Here is an 18,678-nt window from a genome sequence, read left to right on the forward strand (position 1 = left end):
TCCCCCTAGAGTCAATGGATGAAGTGCACAAAAAGTCCAGGCCACAAATTATTCATCCAATTAACTGCCTAAATTCATTGGATTCCACAGTTTCTATGACTCAGTTCTGTTCCTTATCTGTTCTTAGAAAAGAAAAACATATCTTAATCTGCTATGTGAAGGTATCTTGCTAATTTGGTTATATTATGTAGAAAGAATAAGATCTTTAAGAAGAATTTTGCTGTAATTGTCACCATATATAAGGAAAAAGTTAATAATTTCTCTTTGTGTATCAGTCTATTTCTATCTGGAGAATGTATCTTACAACATCAACAACAACATAAAAATGTTTCTTTGAAGGGAAGCTGGAGGAAAGAAATATTGAATGCACTCATTCCTGTATTTTTTTCCCAAATATTTAAAAAATATCATATCTGACCAGCAGTCTGGGTCAGTAAGAGGTTTAGGTATTTGGAGACTCAAGGAGAACATGGCTCAGAAGGCAGTGTTTGTAGCTGAGAAGTGGAGGGAGAAATAGTTTGTTCTTTTCAGTGGCTTTGATTAAATAAATGTTTTTTTTTTTTCCTGTTGCAGTATAACAAGTAGTACACAGGAATGTAGAAATGTGAGCCTCTGGGAGCTGCTGGAGAGGAGGTCTGACATCATTTATTCCAGGTGCTGGCAGAGGCAATCTTCCAAGAGAGGACAGCTAGAAATATGTGGAGCTTTTATGGCTCAGAAGACGAAAATTGTCTCCTTTTTGTCATTGACTTGTGCTAACTGCTTGACATATTTGAACAAGAAGGCAATGAGTCATGCAGTTATGTTCATTGTGGAAAAGGAAGAGAAGAGCAGATTGGTGTTATGCACAGTGCAAATGAAAACTTGGCTTTTAAATAAGTAGATGTGTAATTTTCTTTTACTCATGCAGTCACAGAAATGCATTTCTCAGATATTTTCAAAATAACTTGAAGAAGTTGCAGAGAGACATACCTCCTCCCAGAAGTAGTGTGTGCATATTGTGGTTTCTGATCTAGATTCAAGATTGAAATTCTCCCTGTAAAATAGTTCAAGCTAATATATAGCAGGTGAGCAAAAATGATGCAGCCATAAAATATCCATGTGTTACTGCTCTTGCTTAACTCCTAACATTTGCTGCTGCAATTCACTAGTGCTTTTGCTGAGCTGTTTTAATCAGATTTTTAGCAAGTGAAAAGGCTAGGAATCATTTTTGGGTTTCTGAAAGTGAAGGGACTACTATTCCTCAGTCAAGTTGCCCAGGAACAGCGTACACTTGACTTAGAAAACATTCCTCTGACTTCATGCTCTTCTCCCAGTGTTAGCACAGGAAGATTTCTTTAGCCCAGAAAGTTCTTGGATGAAATGCCTACTTAGTTTGTTATGTTCCTCATCCTTAAAATCTTACCAAGTGAGAAAGCTCAACTACTAGAGTGTCACAACTGTCCATGTGTCAAGAGTCATATCTTCAGCTTGTGCAGAGTGGCACAGATCCATCAGAACCAGCAGTTTACATGGACTGTAGTCAAGCCCTCTATCTATGATCTGTTAATTTAATTCATTCTTAGCTCTAGCATTCAGGCAAAGTCCTATCACTACTGCCTAGGGAAAGACAGTACTTTAATTCCTAAGGGTTATTTTATTAGTCATTACTTTTTGCACATTCCACACTTTGTGGCTTTTTACCCCAGCCAGTCTGATTTATATACATAATATATGTGCAGAGGAAGAATAAATGCTGCACACTATGTATTGAAGGGCTGATTGTGGCAGAGTGCCAAGAGAAAAGAAAAGGTTGAGTGGATGGATGTTTTGGGTCTTTTTACCAGGTATTCATTTTTACAGACATTACAGTACACTTAATACTCTGCCTCAAGATCCCACACAGCTAGCTAGTGATACAGACCCAAGGGCTAATGTTTAATGCATGAACATAGCATTGGCTCTGTAGGGTTTATCAGTGGATTAAGCAGGAGTTTTTTCAGCTCTGAGGTTTATTTGAGACAGGTCACCTTTCTCTCAGCTACTGTTTTGACTTTTTTTTTTTACTATTGTGCTCAAATGCCTTTGAATACTGGAGGCAGAATCATTGCATTGTATTATACAATCTAATATGAAATTTTTAATTCAGCAGTGCTGCATTGCACAGACTTGCTCATACTTGAGACATTTTGAGGTAAAAGAAAATAGGCTCAATAAGTATTACATTTCTCCTAACCCACCAGAATTGTTTTGATCAAAGCAGGCTTTTATATAGCTTTTTATGTCCTGAATATCTCTCAGTCTTCCTATTCATATTTTTATCTATATTTCTCCATTTTGCTACAGGAAGCTGAGTAACAGGTTATACTAAGTGATGGGCTTATGGTAATGCACGACATCAGTGCTGAAGCAGGAACTGAACTCAGATGTTGTTGCTGCCCAGTAGCCCAAAAGCTCTTCCTCTTGTGGGTCATGCAACTGTGCTGATGCCTCCAGTGCTCATCACTTCTGAAACCAGGCACAAGGGCTCTGAGACTAACCCATGTCTCCAAACACAGCAGCAACAAATCATGTCTTCTGGAGTGCTAGGAAAGATTAATGGGAGACTGAGACTGTGGCCATTTTCCCCTCTCTGTCATTTCTCTTTTTATAATTTTGATGTTGCTTCAGCTAGAAACTCATTGGTTTTAGCTTCACTAACCTCTTCCTCACTGTGAAACAGAGAGGAAGGAAATTAAATTATCAGCTGTGAGGGGAAAAAAGAGAAGGAACACATTTGTGGTAAAATTAAAAGTGAAGTTAAGTTTTTAAACCTATCTTTACTTTCTTCCCTCTCCCCCTTCTTTTTTTTCTTTTTTTTTTTTTTCTTTACCCTCTGCTTAAATAACATTTCATGTATATTTGTGCAATTTAAAAGCCCAAAGCTATTAAAAAGCATAGCTACATGGACTCTGATTCTTGTAATGGGTACATGTATCTAAAAACCATAATCCCACTATCTTCTCTTCTTGTACAGTCATAGATCCCACTGGTGTACTAGTTGCATATTAGGGCCAATGTAGAAGTTTTTACTGAGGCAAGATCTAGGATTTAACTGAATAAAAGCTACATGGAAAATCATGTTGGCCATTAACAGAAAACAATAAATGTGTGGGAATATGTGTATTATTAAAGGAGAGTTGCTTCCATACCAGATACACAAAGAGGAAGATGGTTACTTGATGTGTTTTTTTTATAAAGGGTATAGTAACTTCAGCTTGAAATTGATGCATTTTTCTGGAAATGGCCTCAGAACTAAGATAGGCAATGCATAGTTTGTTTACATGCCCAAATCAGGGTTGTATCAAAATGAGATCAAACATGAGAGCAAATGAAATAAAAATCTCTTCAATATTCCCCTTGAAACCAATTACTGCTGGTGACCTTTCCTTAATAGGTATTTGATGGTCCTAGCAATGAAGCACCACTTCTTAGAAAACTCTGTGGAACACAGCTTCCTCCTCCTATCACATCCTCCAAGAATGTGATGTACATCCGACTGCACTCTGATACAACCATCCAGCACAGAGGCTTCAGTGCTCACTTCACTGAAGGTAATTTCATCATTTACATTAAGGCACATTTATCTAATCACCAGTTTGTTTGTATTAGATACAATCTTTTAGCACAGTTGATAGGGGAAATGTTTCTATACATGTAGCTTACCAATGTATATCTTTAACAAGACTGTTTTTTTTCAAAATATAGATCATAGAATTTAAAATCTAAGGATCATCATGTATTCTTTGATTGGGAAAAAAAGTACTTTTTATAGCAAGGCATCTAGCACACATCAGATGCATCTTGTTCCTCCTCCCTAGATGGTTAGCTATTCATAACTGTCCTGGAAAAAATGTGGAACTGGCAATTTCCAAAGACCTGGTAAAAAAAATAGTATTTCATATGTCTATCCAGACCTGAGAAGTTTATGGTGAGTCAGTATGATTTGAAGTGGAGCGTGGTAGCAATCAGCACTGTTATCCAGTTGTGCAGTCAGCCCAGCTGTTGCACGTGCAACATCTCATACAACTACATTTTGGTTGATGTAGCTCATGAGAAGATCATACCATTGCACTGTGATACCACCCTTGGACATTGGTATGTTCTGGAGAATTCTTTATGATTTTTTTTTCTTCCTAGTTGTCAACTCAGGCAAATTATCAAAGAAACAATTGTATAACTGCACTAGTCTGAAGCCAAGTTATTTTGGCCCCAAGATTGCTCTTCTGGGCTATGAGGAGCTGATAAAGATGAGGTTCCTAAGTCACTCTTCTCTCACACACTAAGGCTTCTCTCAGATGATCAGCCAGGTGCAGCATAACCTGTGGATCCAGGTTAAGAAAGTACACCTGGTGCTGGAAGCTAGTCCTTAAGTCTTTTTGGTATACTGAATTTTATCCTCATTTCACATTGATGTAGAAAGTTACATTTTATGTATTAGTTTCCAATACAAAATCTAAGATATGAGTTTTGTATATATAAGCATCTATGTGTATGTGTATATGTTTTGTTGTACAGCATGTGGAAGTTTCATAGAGTCAGATTCAGTTGGGGCAGCAATTTCCTCTCCTCTGTATCCTGCCAAATACCCAAACAATCAGAACTGCAGCTGGATTATTCAGGCTCAGGAACCATGTAAGTAAAAACATCTTTTATAGTTAGCTGGGATGACTAACATCCTCATCTTCTTTTCTGTAATAACAATATAAAATTCTCCCGTTATTTCTCTAGGAAGTTCTGCATCCTGGTAGTTGGAGAGTGTGGCTCTCTTAATCTGTCCAAAGCCAGATTCCACTGTAAAAGATTTAGTGCATAGTGAGGAAAACACTTTACAACTTTTTCATCTGAACTGATTTACTGTGACTCAAGTGTTGCAGTTATAAGTGAGATGTTGAACACTATGTGAAGTTGGATTTGTTCATGAGAAAATCTTATTTGGTTCTGAATTTTTCGAGCTAGGGTTGTTTTAAATAAAATCTATGCTGTTGACATTTAAAAAAGAAATTAATTAAATAAGGAGAAAAGTTACAGAGGAATTTCCATCTCAAATACAAATTTTAAAAATATTGATAAATTGGTTTATGTGGATAGGTGTAATCTCCAGTGTTCCTGTCTAATTTTACACCTTATTTTTTATGATTGATCATAACACACCAAGACTTTTCCATCAGTCATTGTTATTACCCTTAATAGATAATACCCAGTATTACCTTTACATCGTATAAGATTCTTTATGGTTTTTTAAAATTGGGTATTAGTAGCCTGGTAATATAATTTAAAATAAAAGTGTTTGGTTGTTGTTTTTTTTTTTAATAGCAATTAGTGAACCTCAATTTTTGATCTGATATTTAGCCACTGTTGTTGAAATCATAGAATGTTCCAACCACATAAGTTTATTTTGCTAAATTATCATATTAAAATCAATTTTCCAAGGAAAACACCAAACCAACAATCAGGAAAGGGCTAATCAAAACTCTTCCTCAGCTACACCACATTTATTTTTAAAGTCTTTTCCTGGATCCAGGTTGAAAAGTCATACCCAACTGTTGTCTCCTGAATTATGTCCCTAAGAGACACCAGAACAATGCTGTGTAAGAAGTAGCCTGTGTATTCAGTGACTTCCTCCACTTTACCACCAGGACCACCACACACCACACGTTACAGGTACACGTGGCTGCACCGTGCCAGTCGCACAGCATTGCAGGGCACAGACAGATACAATGGATTTAGCCAATGGCAAACCACAGAGAGTTCCTGCTCTGCTTTTACTGAAGACCAACAAGTCTCCTGCTCTTGTCACCCACTGGGTTTTTGCTTTTTGCTTTGTATCCCCAGGACCTGCATTGATAGCAGGAATTGATTGAGCAGGCAGGACACCAAGGGTGCAGCCGAATGCCAGTCGGTGGCACCCTGCTGAATGCAGTGCCTGGGTCCATGTCTGTCATTTCAGCTTGTTCTAGCTAATTAACTGTAGCCCACTGAGAAGCAATGTATTTGTGTCAAATTCAGGCTCTGTCAATGTGGGAGAAAACTTTCATCTAAATCACGAGACTCTTTCTGACCCACCTGAACTACATAGGGCCTCTAAGGCCAGGACTAACTACTGTCTCAGACTGGTCTTAAGGACAGCCTCTCTTCTTCCAGTTGTGACTTAACCTTTTTTCATATTGTACAAACAAGAGCACTACAAGTGTCAAAAGTTCTCTCTGTCAGAAATCCTCTTTTTCAGAACATAGCCTGCAGTACAAGGGTGTGGAAAATCCGATTCTGCACAAATATAGCTAAGGGTAGTTAATGATCCTTTAACCAATCCAGTTGATGTACGTTACAAAATGATGAAAGAAACAGCTCTTTCTAAGCCTGGAGCAGGGCAGCATCAATTCACATTTTGTCTGGATCTATGGTATAGATCTCAAAGGGACAGAAGGTCATGGATGTATAGAAATGTTTGTTTCTGAATATGTGTAAAATTTCCATTTGCATTTGCTGACCGCTTCAATTGGAAGTGAAGCTGGTGAGATATTAGGAAACTTTGATTCATATATATGTGTTAAATCTGATGCTTCTCTTGTCAATTGTACTAGAAAGTACTGAAATATTAAGAAATTTGCCAGGATTCATCCTTTGCAGTAAGGATGAATCACTTCCATCAAATTTGATCAATATGTTAAGGATTAAACTACTTCAAATGTTGTGCTTTATAGGGAGCAAAAAAAAGAAAATAAAAGATTGTATTTATGTTTACATGTAATTCTCTCTGAAATGTCAAACTTCTTTATAAGTTTTTACTCTTTGCTGTTACCAGTCAACCACGTCACACTCTCATTCACTGACTTTGATATTGAGAACAGACAAAACTGTACAACGGATTTTGTGGAGATTTTGGATGGGAATAACTTGGAGGCTCCTTTGCGAGGTATTGTGCCTTTTTCTTCTTTATTTCATATATAGAGCTACACCCAAGATACACTGAAGGTTTTCTGTAGGTGTTCTGTTTAACAGTTTTTCTCTGATAAAGGAACCTTCTTGGCCACTCTGGCCCGAGGAGACTGGGAGACCAGGAATGGAGTGTAAGTCTTGAGTGTGAATGGCACAGTCCTTCCAGCCTCTGGTTGTATTCCTACTGACCTGCAGTTTGGAGCTGACTGCATCTGTTTTCCTTCCTTCTTAGCTAAAAATATTGAAAACCAAGCAGTTCAGTTTAAACTGAATTCCCAGTTAACTCTGCAGAAACATAATGTAAGCTACACTTAAGCACAGACCCGACTAAACGTAGGTGAAGAAAGCTGCAGGTTTCTGGAATCAGAAAAAGGATTTTCCTCAAGCCCTGGAAAGCCTGACTTTCTGCTCATTCCTGAATTTTTCTATATCTTTCTCCTGACATCTCTATTCAAGTGGCATCATCTTCAAGTGGCAGGAGCAATCTGGAGCAGCAAAATTCATTGCTTATACTGCCAGGAAGCCATGAGAGAGCCTTGGTCACAAGGTGGTCCTGACTCCCCTCACATCCCAATGGTAGCCTCAAATTCTTTTCTGAGAAGTTTGAAATATTTGTGCCTGATTATGCTCTCCCTTACTCTATCCCTTACTCTACTTTTGTGTATGCTTCCTTGGCAAGAATTGAGCAGGGCTGAATTTAAATGGTTTGCAACTAAGAGCAGAATTAATTTTTTTGTCTTTTACCCTTGGGTTTCATTTGGGAAGAGGATCAGGATACTAGATGCTATCTTTTTTTTCTTTCTTTCTTTTTTTTTCCTTCCTTTCAGATGCCTTTTGGGTGGATAATGATGCATATTCCTAATCCTTATGTTAAAATAAGTTGCAAGAGAACTTGTCTATTATTTTTCATTTGTTTTTTTCATCAGAAACCAATTAAGTAGTGAGGTGGGTGTTAGCCTCTTCTCCCCAGTGGCTACTGACAGGACAAGAGGTAATGGGTTCAAGTTATGCCAGGAGGAGATTCAGATTAGATATTAGGAAAAATTTATTTACCAAGAGTGATGAAGCATTGGAACTGGTTGCCCAGGAGGTGGTGGAGTCACTATCCCTGGAAGTATTCAAAAAACATACAGATGTGGTGCTTCAGGAGATGATTTAGAGGTTAAGGTGATGCTGGACTAAGGGTTGAAGTCGGTGATCTTGAAGCTCCTTTCCAACCATCATGATTCTATAATTCTATGGTAAGTGAAATGGAAACTGCTGTCATTTATTTGCAGGTATTTTTTTTTAAATTAATGTAGGCTGTAACTTCTGGACAATGTGAACACAAAGGAGCTCAATGACATAACAGCCCACAACAAGGGTACCTGGAGTGCAGAGTCTTTTCTCTATTAAAAGAATTTCCTACCAGAGTTGAGTTCTGTGCTAATGCAACAGAGTATTTAATTTTTATGTAGATTGAATTGAAAGATGCAATTTTAAGCAACCAATGTTACTCCTGGTTGCTGTCAGGCATTAAACCCAGATTTATTTAATGTTTAACAGTCCTGTATTTTCTCTCTGGCTTGTTCTCTTTCAGGCCGTTACTGTGGCACTACCATACCATATCCTATCACTTCTTTTGGTAATGTCTTGGTAGTGAACTTCATCTCAAACAGCAACATTACTGCCAGGGGCTTCCGTGCTACCTATACTGCATCATCATCATGTAAGTCCATATGACAGGTGTCGCTACATTATACCTCCAACTAAAAAGAAAAAGAATGGATCCTGTATGACTCTGTCTCTCTGACATTCCCTCTTTAAAAATCCCCTGTTGCTCTTCCTCTTTTTTTGGCCAACATCTCAGCAAGTGCATCAGCATGCTAAAGAACAACAAGGAGAAATCCTTTCTTCATTAGCAAATGCTTTGGCTTTGTCAAGGTATATCTTTTATGCCATCCTTCTCAAGTCTCTGCTATTGCCTTATTGTTGCAGCCTGTGGGGGTACTTTCCACATGGACAGAGGAGCTTTCAACAGCCCTGGCTATCCCGAGGCATATCCACCCAACACTGAGTGTGTCTGGATGATTCTTAGCCCCCCTGGCAATCGGCTTCAGCTGTCTTTCATGTAAGTCCTTTTCATCCTTCCTGTTGGAAGGATGCCTTGTGTTTATTAGGAAGTGTAATTACCAGATGATAAAGCTGAAGCATTTTTTTAGGGTAACTTGGAAAGAGAATATAGCAGTGGTTAATGGCAGTTTGCAGTCAGTGCTCTCCTGTCTTAGTCGTTGCCATATCCTATATTCATGTGTATCATTTTATAACTAGGTGGTTTATTGCTGAAGAAGCCTGTTCTTACTCTCTTATTAACAAAAAGAAGAAATATTGTGCTGTCTTTTCTCTACAAAGCAAATTCCTACTATTTCCTTACTACCAAATTAATTATAGTATTTTAATATAGTTGAGCAATATAAAGGGGCCAGTTACTCTACAAATTGTAGGGTTAGAATTACTATTGGAGTCCTCAAAATTTTTCCAGCAATTATAGCAATCTGGGTGCAACAGGGGCCATAAAAGTATCTGAAGGAATTTTGTTTTCCGTTCAGCGAAGTGACTTTCCTTTGAAGACTTCTGACAGGAAAGTCATGCGTGATCCACAGAACAATGTGGAGTCCTTTACCAGGGTCGTTAAGTTTTTCTTTACCCGTGACATGGATTTCTGAGCTGCTCCATTTCCTGGCATCAAACAGTGGCTGCTATCAAGAAAGAGAACACCGACTCATTGCACAGCTTATCAAGCATCATCAGGAAAAGAAAAGTAATTCTGAAACCTGCATTTACAGCTAATCAAGACAAAAGGAAAATTTACCCAGTAACATGCTGGCTTCATAAGGTGCAATTTGTTAAGCAAGTGCTGATTCATTAACTCAGTAAAAAGAACATTCTATTCCTCCCTTACTCACTGAAGCAGAGAAAAAGTGCTACAGCTGGAAAACATTTTCCAAAATATTTTGCTACAAAATAATGAATAACAACTTTTCAGAACCAAACAGAAATCTAATGTGAAGCAGTGGAACATACATTCAGTTATATAAAGTGACACTGAGAAGATGTTTTTCTTCAGTTACACATAGCTGAAAGGCAAGATGAAAATACTGTAAAGCATTGAGTAATTGTGTTAGAAAGCAATATTTATTTCATCTAATTTAATATTACGGATTTATAAAGTTTTTTTGGCATGAGGCATTTATGTGCCTCAGCTCAGTCTGAAAATAAATGCCTGACTTGCAATTTGATGGTTAACTTTAAATTAGTCTGAAGTATATCCAGATGAGTGTTTGGAAGCATTTCACATCATGTGCACATTGTACACTTACGGATACATTTAGAACTGAAGGGCAGGAGTCATTATCAGAAAATCAGAAAGCATAAATATCTGGGACACTGGTTATAAGGGACACTCTCTGGAATCTTTACTATATATTTGTAGCCTGCTTCTGAAAAGTGTACTGGGTTGGATCAAAGCACTTCACTTAGAATAACATAAGATTTTTAGAATATATTTAGCATTCACCTAGGTGCAGTCATCTAGAATTTATAATTTGATTACTGAATCCCATTCCTTTCTAAGATAAAAATTGTTTTAGAAGAGTTAATAACAACATTTCCTAAGATTTTGTGTGTACAGTTATGTGAAACTCAGGCCAGAAAAGAAGTAATATTTTCTAATTCTGGAGACACTGCTAAGGGATTGCTAAGCTCTGAAATATTAGTTACAAATTAACCCAGAACTCTGGGAATAAATAATATACATATAAAGGAACTGCAAATAGATCTATAAGTCTAAAAGTATTCTCTGCATGTAGATGTGCACCAAGTAAACAGTCTGCCTGTTGTTTTTATATCAGGGGCTTTCTGTGTTTCATGGTTGTTACTGGAGAACCAAGAAATATTACAGGGAATTGAGAACTCTTTAACAATTACAATTTTTTATCATCAAACTGATGCTCTGTCAATAAGGAGCTAGAAAGAAGAGAGCTCTGTATCAACAGCATTACCAGGTGATGAGCAGTGACTTCTGGGTTCTGGAGGGTATTGTTGCTGCCCTGTTCTAATCTGTTGTAGTAGAAGCTAAGAGGGCAAGGCAAACACTGAGGCATCTGCCTGTCATATGCTGGCTAATGCTCTTTTTCTGCTATTGAAACAGAGCCTTTCAGGTGGAAGATAGCAGCAGCTGCACCAAAGATTACCTGGAGATTCGTGAAGGGAATGATACAGGCGAGGTGGCAGGACGATTCTGTGGGAACTCCTTGCCTTCAAATTATACATCTACTGTTGGACATGTCCTGTGGGTCAGATTTGTCTCAGACAGCTCAGGCACTGATGTTGGTTTCAGGGCCACATTCTCTCACTGTAAGTAAATGTTATTTAATTGAAAACTATTGTTCTTTCATAGCACTAGCAAAATGATTTCAAAAAGTGAAAGTTTGGCCTTGTAAAGTCTAGTAGAAAGTGCTTGTTGATTACAGCAAGGCTGGGAATTCATTTTAAAATATTTTGTAAAATATCTGTTGAATATAAAAAGATGCTCTAAAACATGTCAGAACAGAACTTGTGTGGATGTAAGTGTATTAAGTATAACATAATCAAAAAAACTAACCTAACGATCTATCTTTTTAAGTTCTTGTAACAGACAGTATTTTTTCAAATTAATTATATTATGCTTCAAGAAGGAAAAATTCCAAGGGTTACAGAAAATTGAATGTCCTCTATTTCACTTATCATTTTTCAACAGTTTATCACCTGGTTTTTACATTCTTCCTTCAGGAGTGCTGGGCTGTGAAGACATGAGCTAGAGTCTAATACTGAAAATTTAGATTGCAATCCAAGTTTACCAGTAGCCTGTTAGAGTTAAGAATAACTGGCCATGTGTCTTTGCTACCCAAGGGTGAGCAATAGTATTTAATGTTTATGTTTCCATTTATTAAGCAATTAACGAATTAAGAAGAAGGCATTTCTTTCTCAGCTTTCCATTTTGCTTTTTCAATGCAACAGTGTTCATCTTCCAGTTTGGATCTAGATGCCATCAACCAGGGAGCAGAATTACAAGAAGAGGAAATTATGCCACTTTATAGATCCAATATTTCAAGGGACCATTGCAAATATCAGTCTGACTTACTGCATGACCAGACTGCTGAAGCTAGACATCCATGACCATTCTGATTAATCAAGCTAAACTTCAAATAATTTTCCTGACTTTGGAACCTCTGCTACTCATTTTCAAAAATAATTATCAATAGTTCAGAGTTCAAGTGAATCATCACCATTTTTCACCAGAACACACAAAAGCATTTGAAAAAAATATATTTAATGCTTCTTGGGGAGAAATTAACATGAAGTAGTTAGAGTCAAGGGGCAATTTAGGTGTGCCATCTTCCCACCTCTCCTACATGTAACTCAACACAACTTGAGTGGGGAATTTCCTTCAGATAAGGGCACACTTCATCCCTCACAACAAGCAAATAATTAGATGTGCACCCTAGAACTGTCTGAAACACAGATCTGTGCCTTGCAGTGCTGCCTAATCCTAAGTAAATAAAGTCAGCCATGCTGAAACATATATTTCAGACTGGACCCCAATGTGTCTTTTAATCTATGTGAGTTAGAGGCTGTAGTTGTCTCTTTCATGTTTTGCAGTGTATGGAAATGACATCGTGGGAAGCAGAGGACAAATAGCTTCACCACAGTGGCCTAGAAGTTACCCTCACAATTCCAATTACCAGTGGCGAATAAGTGTTAATTCTTCACAAGTCATTCATGGCCATATCCTGCAGATGGATATTGAAAATGATCACAGGTGTCGTTACGACAAATTAAAGGTGATTTTATTGTGAGAAGCTATTTTATTTCAATTAGCTTTGATAAAAATGATGACTAGGGAAACCTACAAGAGGAATGGGGAGAATTTCCAGGATTTGGTGTGGCTTATTACTTTTGCTATTATTAGCTGTAGGAAGGGTTACATACTCTTTGACTCCCTAATAGATATTTTCAATCTCTAAGTTTGAAACTTATTAAAAAGAATTCCACAATGGTACAGTCCTGAATTTTCAAATCAAATAATTTCAGGTCAGATAGCAGATTGAACTTTGTTCTGTGCTGGTTCAGCTGAGGACAACAGTGACTATAACATCTCAGTGCCTCTAAAAATATGGTTACTTTAAAATCCTACAAGGAACAATCCTCTACTTGCACTTTCCTTGCTCTCTGGATCAATAATTCGCTGTTTGCAGTAGGAAGGTCCCTCTTTCTTACTGAAAGATAGTTTTTCTTTACCCTGTGATACAGTCTAGCCTTTTTACTAGGCTAAAAAACACAGAATGCATGGTGCTAAGCAAACTGAAGTAATACAGGCAATAACTTCTTTCTGAACTTAGCTAAACTTAACCACTTAGTTAAATAAGGCACATCTCTTCTTGTCTTTCTTTTTAACCAGCTGATTCACTAATTATACTTTTTTTTCATCTTTGGGAAAGAGAAAATCTATACTATTTCAATATATTCAGTATATTCAATTAATTATTAATTCACTGATATCCAGATTCAATATTAGTTCATGAAATGAGTTTCTTAAATCAGCTAGACATTCAGTGGATATCAATCAGCCTAGCCCTTCATCTGGATCAGATCTTCAACCTAATGTTAATGTTTACTTTACCTGGCTCTATTACCTGGCTCTATTGGACATTTTTTACTGAGGGGAAAAGGACAAGAACATATATAGGTTTGGAAACTGACAAAAGAGAGGCATCTTCTAGACAGATAAGAATGTGTCTTATAAATACATAAAATGAAAAGATATTATTGTATACTTAGTTGATGGAATATAAAATATATCTGTTCCTTAAGGGGGAAAAAGGAAGGAAAAAAAGAAAAGGAAAACAAATGCCTTTTTTACCTGCAGATTATGTTGGGTTTTTTTCCTCTGCAGCAAACAAGATTGAACCAGTGGACATATTTAACATGGGGGCCAGTTCATGCCCTCAAAGAGCAGCCCTTGGGGCATAAGCTGAATTTGATGGCTTCTATTCGCATCCTTCTTCTGTGAAAGCTTCACAGTTAACCATATATGATAGAAAGGGAGGTTTTCTTCAATTTTTTCTAGGAGAGATTTCTTTCTTACTGGGATTTGCTGAAAGATCCATCACTCATTTAAAGAGAGTATTTTTCTCCTTGGAAAGTTACTGTGTAGGGAGCAAATGAAAATCTGTCTCTGTGAGTAACAGGCACAGTTCTCTCTGCAGGTTTATGATGGGCCCACCACTCATTCTCGTCGTATTTCAACATATTGTGGTGAGGACCCTGCTTCTTTTGCATCCTCTGGCAGTTCGATGATGATCCAGTTTCAGTCAGATTCATCTGTGAATGGAAAAGGCTTTCTTTTGGAATGGTATGCAGTGGATGGTTCTGCTGTTGCACACACCATTGCTCGAGGTGGGTTTTCATTGTGTTACACAGTTAAAAGTGATATATCCAGTGATATACTGAGCTTTATTTAAAAAACTCCAAACCAGCTTGCCCACATTTTAATTAAGCCTTTTAATAGCTTTTAAAAACAATTTATAGGAACTCTCAGATTTGCAGTCTTACTGTGTTTTGAAAATAAGCATGTTGGTAGAGGGCATTTTTCTTTACACAGATATTTCATGAAAACTTAATATTTTATAAACGTCATGAGAAAGTATCCCTTTTGAAATTCCATTCTTAAATCACTGGCCATTGTGATACAAAACCTTTCAATATAATGCATCTAATATCCATAAACAAAGAGAATGTGCTCAGAATAGTCATGTACCTCTGACAAATAGTTCCCAGAAGGAGAGGGAGTATGCTTCTTGTACACTTGATTTTCTCTCAGCAAGTTCAACAAGAGGAAGACTAAAGTTAGGACATAGTGCATTGTCTTCTTTCTAAATCTGAAGGCAGATTTCTGGGTACAGAGGGACCAAGAATTCCTGCAGCTCTGCAGGTTAGTAGCAGTATGTAATGGTTTAAGTGTTTTGCAGGATTGTGGCAGTATGTAACCAGTTTACTGAGCTGCTAAATATAGCAGTAAGGACTTGATCTTCATCTATACTTATAGCTGAGACATAAAAGTACTTCAGTTGCAAGAATGTCTAAAATGTTTATGTATTTTTGGTTATGTATGCACATAACCAAACCATAATCTTTCTGATATGTAACATGTTAAACTCTGGTAGATGCTCTTAGGTCTTTTGCTAGGTATTTCTTGTGGTAAAATAGATCACATCATTGTAGCACAGGAAAATCCTTATTGGTCAGGATTTTCACGTTTTGTACTGCCAGTCCAAACTGAAGCAATGGTTGAAGAAATGTGTTTCTGTGACTACACACATCATCACTGTGCCCCTATTGTGCTTAATTATAGGACTGTCATGTTAAAATCTATGATGGGAATGGTCAGTTTAAAATGAAGATGTATTAATTTTTTTCTCCTTGTATGTGACAGGTGCATGTGGAGGGACTGGAACAGCTGAAGAAACACCTTCATTCCTCTTTTCACCGGGCTGGCCCATGAATTACAGAAATTTTGCCGACTGTGTGTGGCTTATCAGAGCTCCTGGGTCTACTGTGGAGTTGAATATTCTGTCCCTAGACATAGAATCTCACAGCTCATGCAACTATGACAAGCTTATTATCCAAGATGGTGAGGTGCCCATCTTGCCTTACCCTGACAAAATGCAATAGCTGTATCTGGAATTCTTATGTCCATTGAGGTTGAGCAATCTAAATAGCAATGGGAACATGCTCTAAATGGGTATTCTTCCTTTTTGCTGAGACATTTGGTTAGAGAAAATAAAACTTGCCAAGCCTAGCAAAATATTTGGTGGTTTATAAAGATATTTCTCAATCTATAGGGGTTAAAGATCTTGAAAAGTACCTGCCTGAAAGTGTGACTCACAGCAGCTAACAAATATGAACTAATTTGGTTTCAACACTAACATATCTTCTTTTGATCTCAGGAGACACTAGTCTTTCTCCAGTCCTGGCTACTTTGTGTGGACGAGAACTTCCTGGGCCAATAAGATCAACTGGAGAGGCAATGTTCATCCACTTCATGTCAGATGCAAGTGTCAGTGGAGCTGGGTTTAATGCCTCTTATCAGAAAAGTAAGATTTGTTTCTCTTCTACCCCTGATAAATGTCTGCCTTGGTGCTGGGAATGGGGTAAGGAAACAAAAGAATTTCATTTTCAACAGCTGCCTACAGTCTACATAATTAATCACACGCATTAATAAAGATCTGACTCCACATAGGTAAAATTTGCTACTTTCTCAGTGATATAGTGGAACAAATATGATTCAACCAGATAAGTCACTTTTCAGAAGTAAGAAACGTGTATGCCTAAGTTTATAACAACCAGCCAAAGAGTGAAAGAATGCCCAACTAAGAGAGGGAAACAAATGACTCAAAGCATAGACAGATGCAGAGAGCTGTGTCAGTTCCAGCAGAAAATGTCAGCAATTTTCTGTGGCACTCCTCCCACGTGTACCATGGCATGCTAAGAGATTCCTGAATGGGCTGAGGCACCATGTAAGGTGTGATAATAACAACAGGCAGCCAGGGAAAGTTTTTCTGACTGGTAGCTTGTGTAGGTGGAAGTGGTTAAATCCATGGTTGGAAGCAATGTACTCATGCAGTGTAACACTATGCTCATGCCATGGGAGGTCCTTGGCATGGCTGCCTGCTTACTCATCTGTTAAGTCTGAGAACTGAGTCTCACTGTCAAGATGTTTGCTGTGTGTCACCTTGCAGTCTCTTATATTGTATGTAGGAGGTCTCTCATTGTGTGCATTGCTCTATGCCCTTCTACTCTTCACAACTTGGTCCAACATCTGCCACAATTTACCTGTCACATCTTCCTTTTAGGAGACAGAGTTTTTCCCTAAATGAATGTGTGAAAAGTTGACATTAATATTTCTGTCTTTGTTTCAACTCCTTGTTCTCAGGTTGTGGAGGCTTTTTGCACACAGACAGTGGTGTGATAACATCCCCCAACTACCCTCAAGACTATGCTCCTAATCTGAATTGTTCCTGGCATGTAGTGGTAACCTCTGGGTTTATCATTGCTGTCCATTTTGAACGGCCTTTCCAGGTTAAGAGTGAGGATACTTCCTGCAGCCTTGGAGATTATGTAGAGGTGAGGTTCCTGGCTAGAGTACAAAATCCACAAAGCTGTTAAAACTATTGAAACTTACAGACTTCAGTGTCAATAAGGAAACCCAGGTCATCAAGGTGTGGAAACACCTAAGAGAAATACCACAGAGGTTATTTCTCTCTCTCTCTTATTTATTGCTGTTCATTAATTAATCACTATGTTATTGTTTTCAATTAAGATGGTGTGTGCTCAAAATTTACATTTTGCTTGAGTGACATTAGCAATTTCTCTTCTTCTAGCTGAAGAATGGGTTAGATAATGCTGCCCCACCTTTGGCATCTGGAAGACAGAACGGACGGTTTTGTGGAAGCAGCTCCATCTCTACCATGTACACCACAGACAATCAGCTGTTTGTCCACTTCATTTCTGATGGCATAAATGAGGGTCAAGGATTCAAACTGAAATACGAGGCTAAGAGTCTAGGTAAGTCTAGGAAACAAACTTACATTCTGCAACTCAATAGGTACAACTTGGGAGTTTGCTCTCTTAAAGGAGGTTCTTACTGTCCCAACCCTGGTAAAATCAGATGGCTGCAAAAATGTACTGTTTCCTTCTTTAGTAAAAGACTTCTGATCCTACTCTCAAATTTCTTCTTTTTAAAGATAGCCAGCTCCGTGTCTGAGAACACTGAAATATTAAAATTAAAAAAACCCAAAACTTACTTGAAACCCTTTAGAAGGGTTAATTACAGTTACAGGAAGTTACAGTTAGGAAGAAGTGTTCAAAATTCATGCAGGAAAGGAAAAAAACCTGGAAACATGAACAGAATTTTGAACATACTGTACCCAGTGCAGTCATAAATCTTTGTTCTCAAAGCCAAGCCATGAACCCAGTGCAAGTGCTAAATGATTTCAGAAATGATTTAGTCTAGTGTGTCTAGAAAGGTGGTAACATTTCCCCCAAGTTTTATTCTTAGTTGAGAAAATATCAGTCCCTACCAGAGATAATTAAAAAAATAGAGACTCAGGTCCCTGGGGTAAATCAGGGATTTGGTATGTGCAGCTATTCTACTTGATGCCACTTGATGCCACAGGAGACGTGTAACTAAACCATGCAAGCTACTCAACTTTGTAAGTGCTTGTTTTCTACCTCCTTTCCCTTGCTGCCACAAAGAATCATTCTTAGCATTACTGTGTGGGATTCATCAAAGGAATGGATGAATCTGTGCAGCAGCATTTCTACCACTTCAATTTATAAAACTTGAATAAAATGCTGGTTAAACCAGTATTGCTAGAACATATTGGGGCTTCTTTAGCAGAAAGTTTTGTGGTCAAAATAAAGATATGTTTCTAGTATAAAGGACCTGAACAAATCCTCATGTTTGCTCTGATTGGCATTCCTCATACATTAATTATTATCTCACACAAACTTTTCAATTTTTGAAAAGCAGACATGGGGAATGAGTCACAGGAGCATTGATGAGTCTGATTTGCAAGCTTTCTGACTCTCAGGACAAGGCAAGAAATATTTTTCCTTCTTGGTATAGAAGCAGGCCAGGAG

The 18,678-nt window shown here is 37.8% G+C and overlaps 1 protein-coding gene across 2 annotated transcripts in view; it reads left to right on the plus strand.

Annotated features, from left to right (window-relative positions):
* CUBN (cubilin) overlaps positions 1–18,678 on the plus strand; it is a 140,407-nt gene that overhangs the window by 74,123 nt on the left and 47,606 nt on the right. For both annotated transcript variants that reach the window (XM_071735142.1, XM_071735143.1), the window contains exons 32-43: positions 3,416–3,572; positions 4,537–4,653; positions 6,824–6,934; positions 8,537–8,665; positions 8,935–9,067; positions 11,147–11,352; positions 12,637–12,818; positions 14,244–14,433; positions 15,470–15,667; positions 15,984–16,130; positions 16,970–17,160; positions 17,418–17,601. In XM_071735142.1, the coding sequence (XP_071591243.1) occupies positions 3,416–3,572; positions 4,537–4,653; positions 6,824–6,934; positions 8,537–8,665; positions 8,935–9,067; positions 11,147–11,352; positions 12,637–12,818; positions 14,244–14,433; positions 15,470–15,667; positions 15,984–16,130; positions 16,970–17,160; positions 17,418–17,601 (1,945 nt within the window). The remainder of the gene's footprint in view (positions 1–3,415; positions 3,573–4,536; positions 4,654–6,823; positions 6,935–8,536; positions 8,666–8,934; positions 9,068–11,146; positions 11,353–12,636; positions 12,819–14,243; positions 14,434–15,469; positions 15,668–15,983; positions 16,131–16,969; positions 17,161–17,417; positions 17,602–18,678) is intronic.

The sequence above is a fragment of the Heliangelus exortis genome, chromosome 2 (assembly GCF_036169615.1).
Source record: "Heliangelus exortis chromosome 2, bHelExo1.hap1, whole genome shotgun sequence".
NCBI classification, from domain to species: domain Eukaryota; kingdom Metazoa; phylum Chordata; class Aves; order Apodiformes; family Trochilidae; genus Heliangelus; species Heliangelus exortis.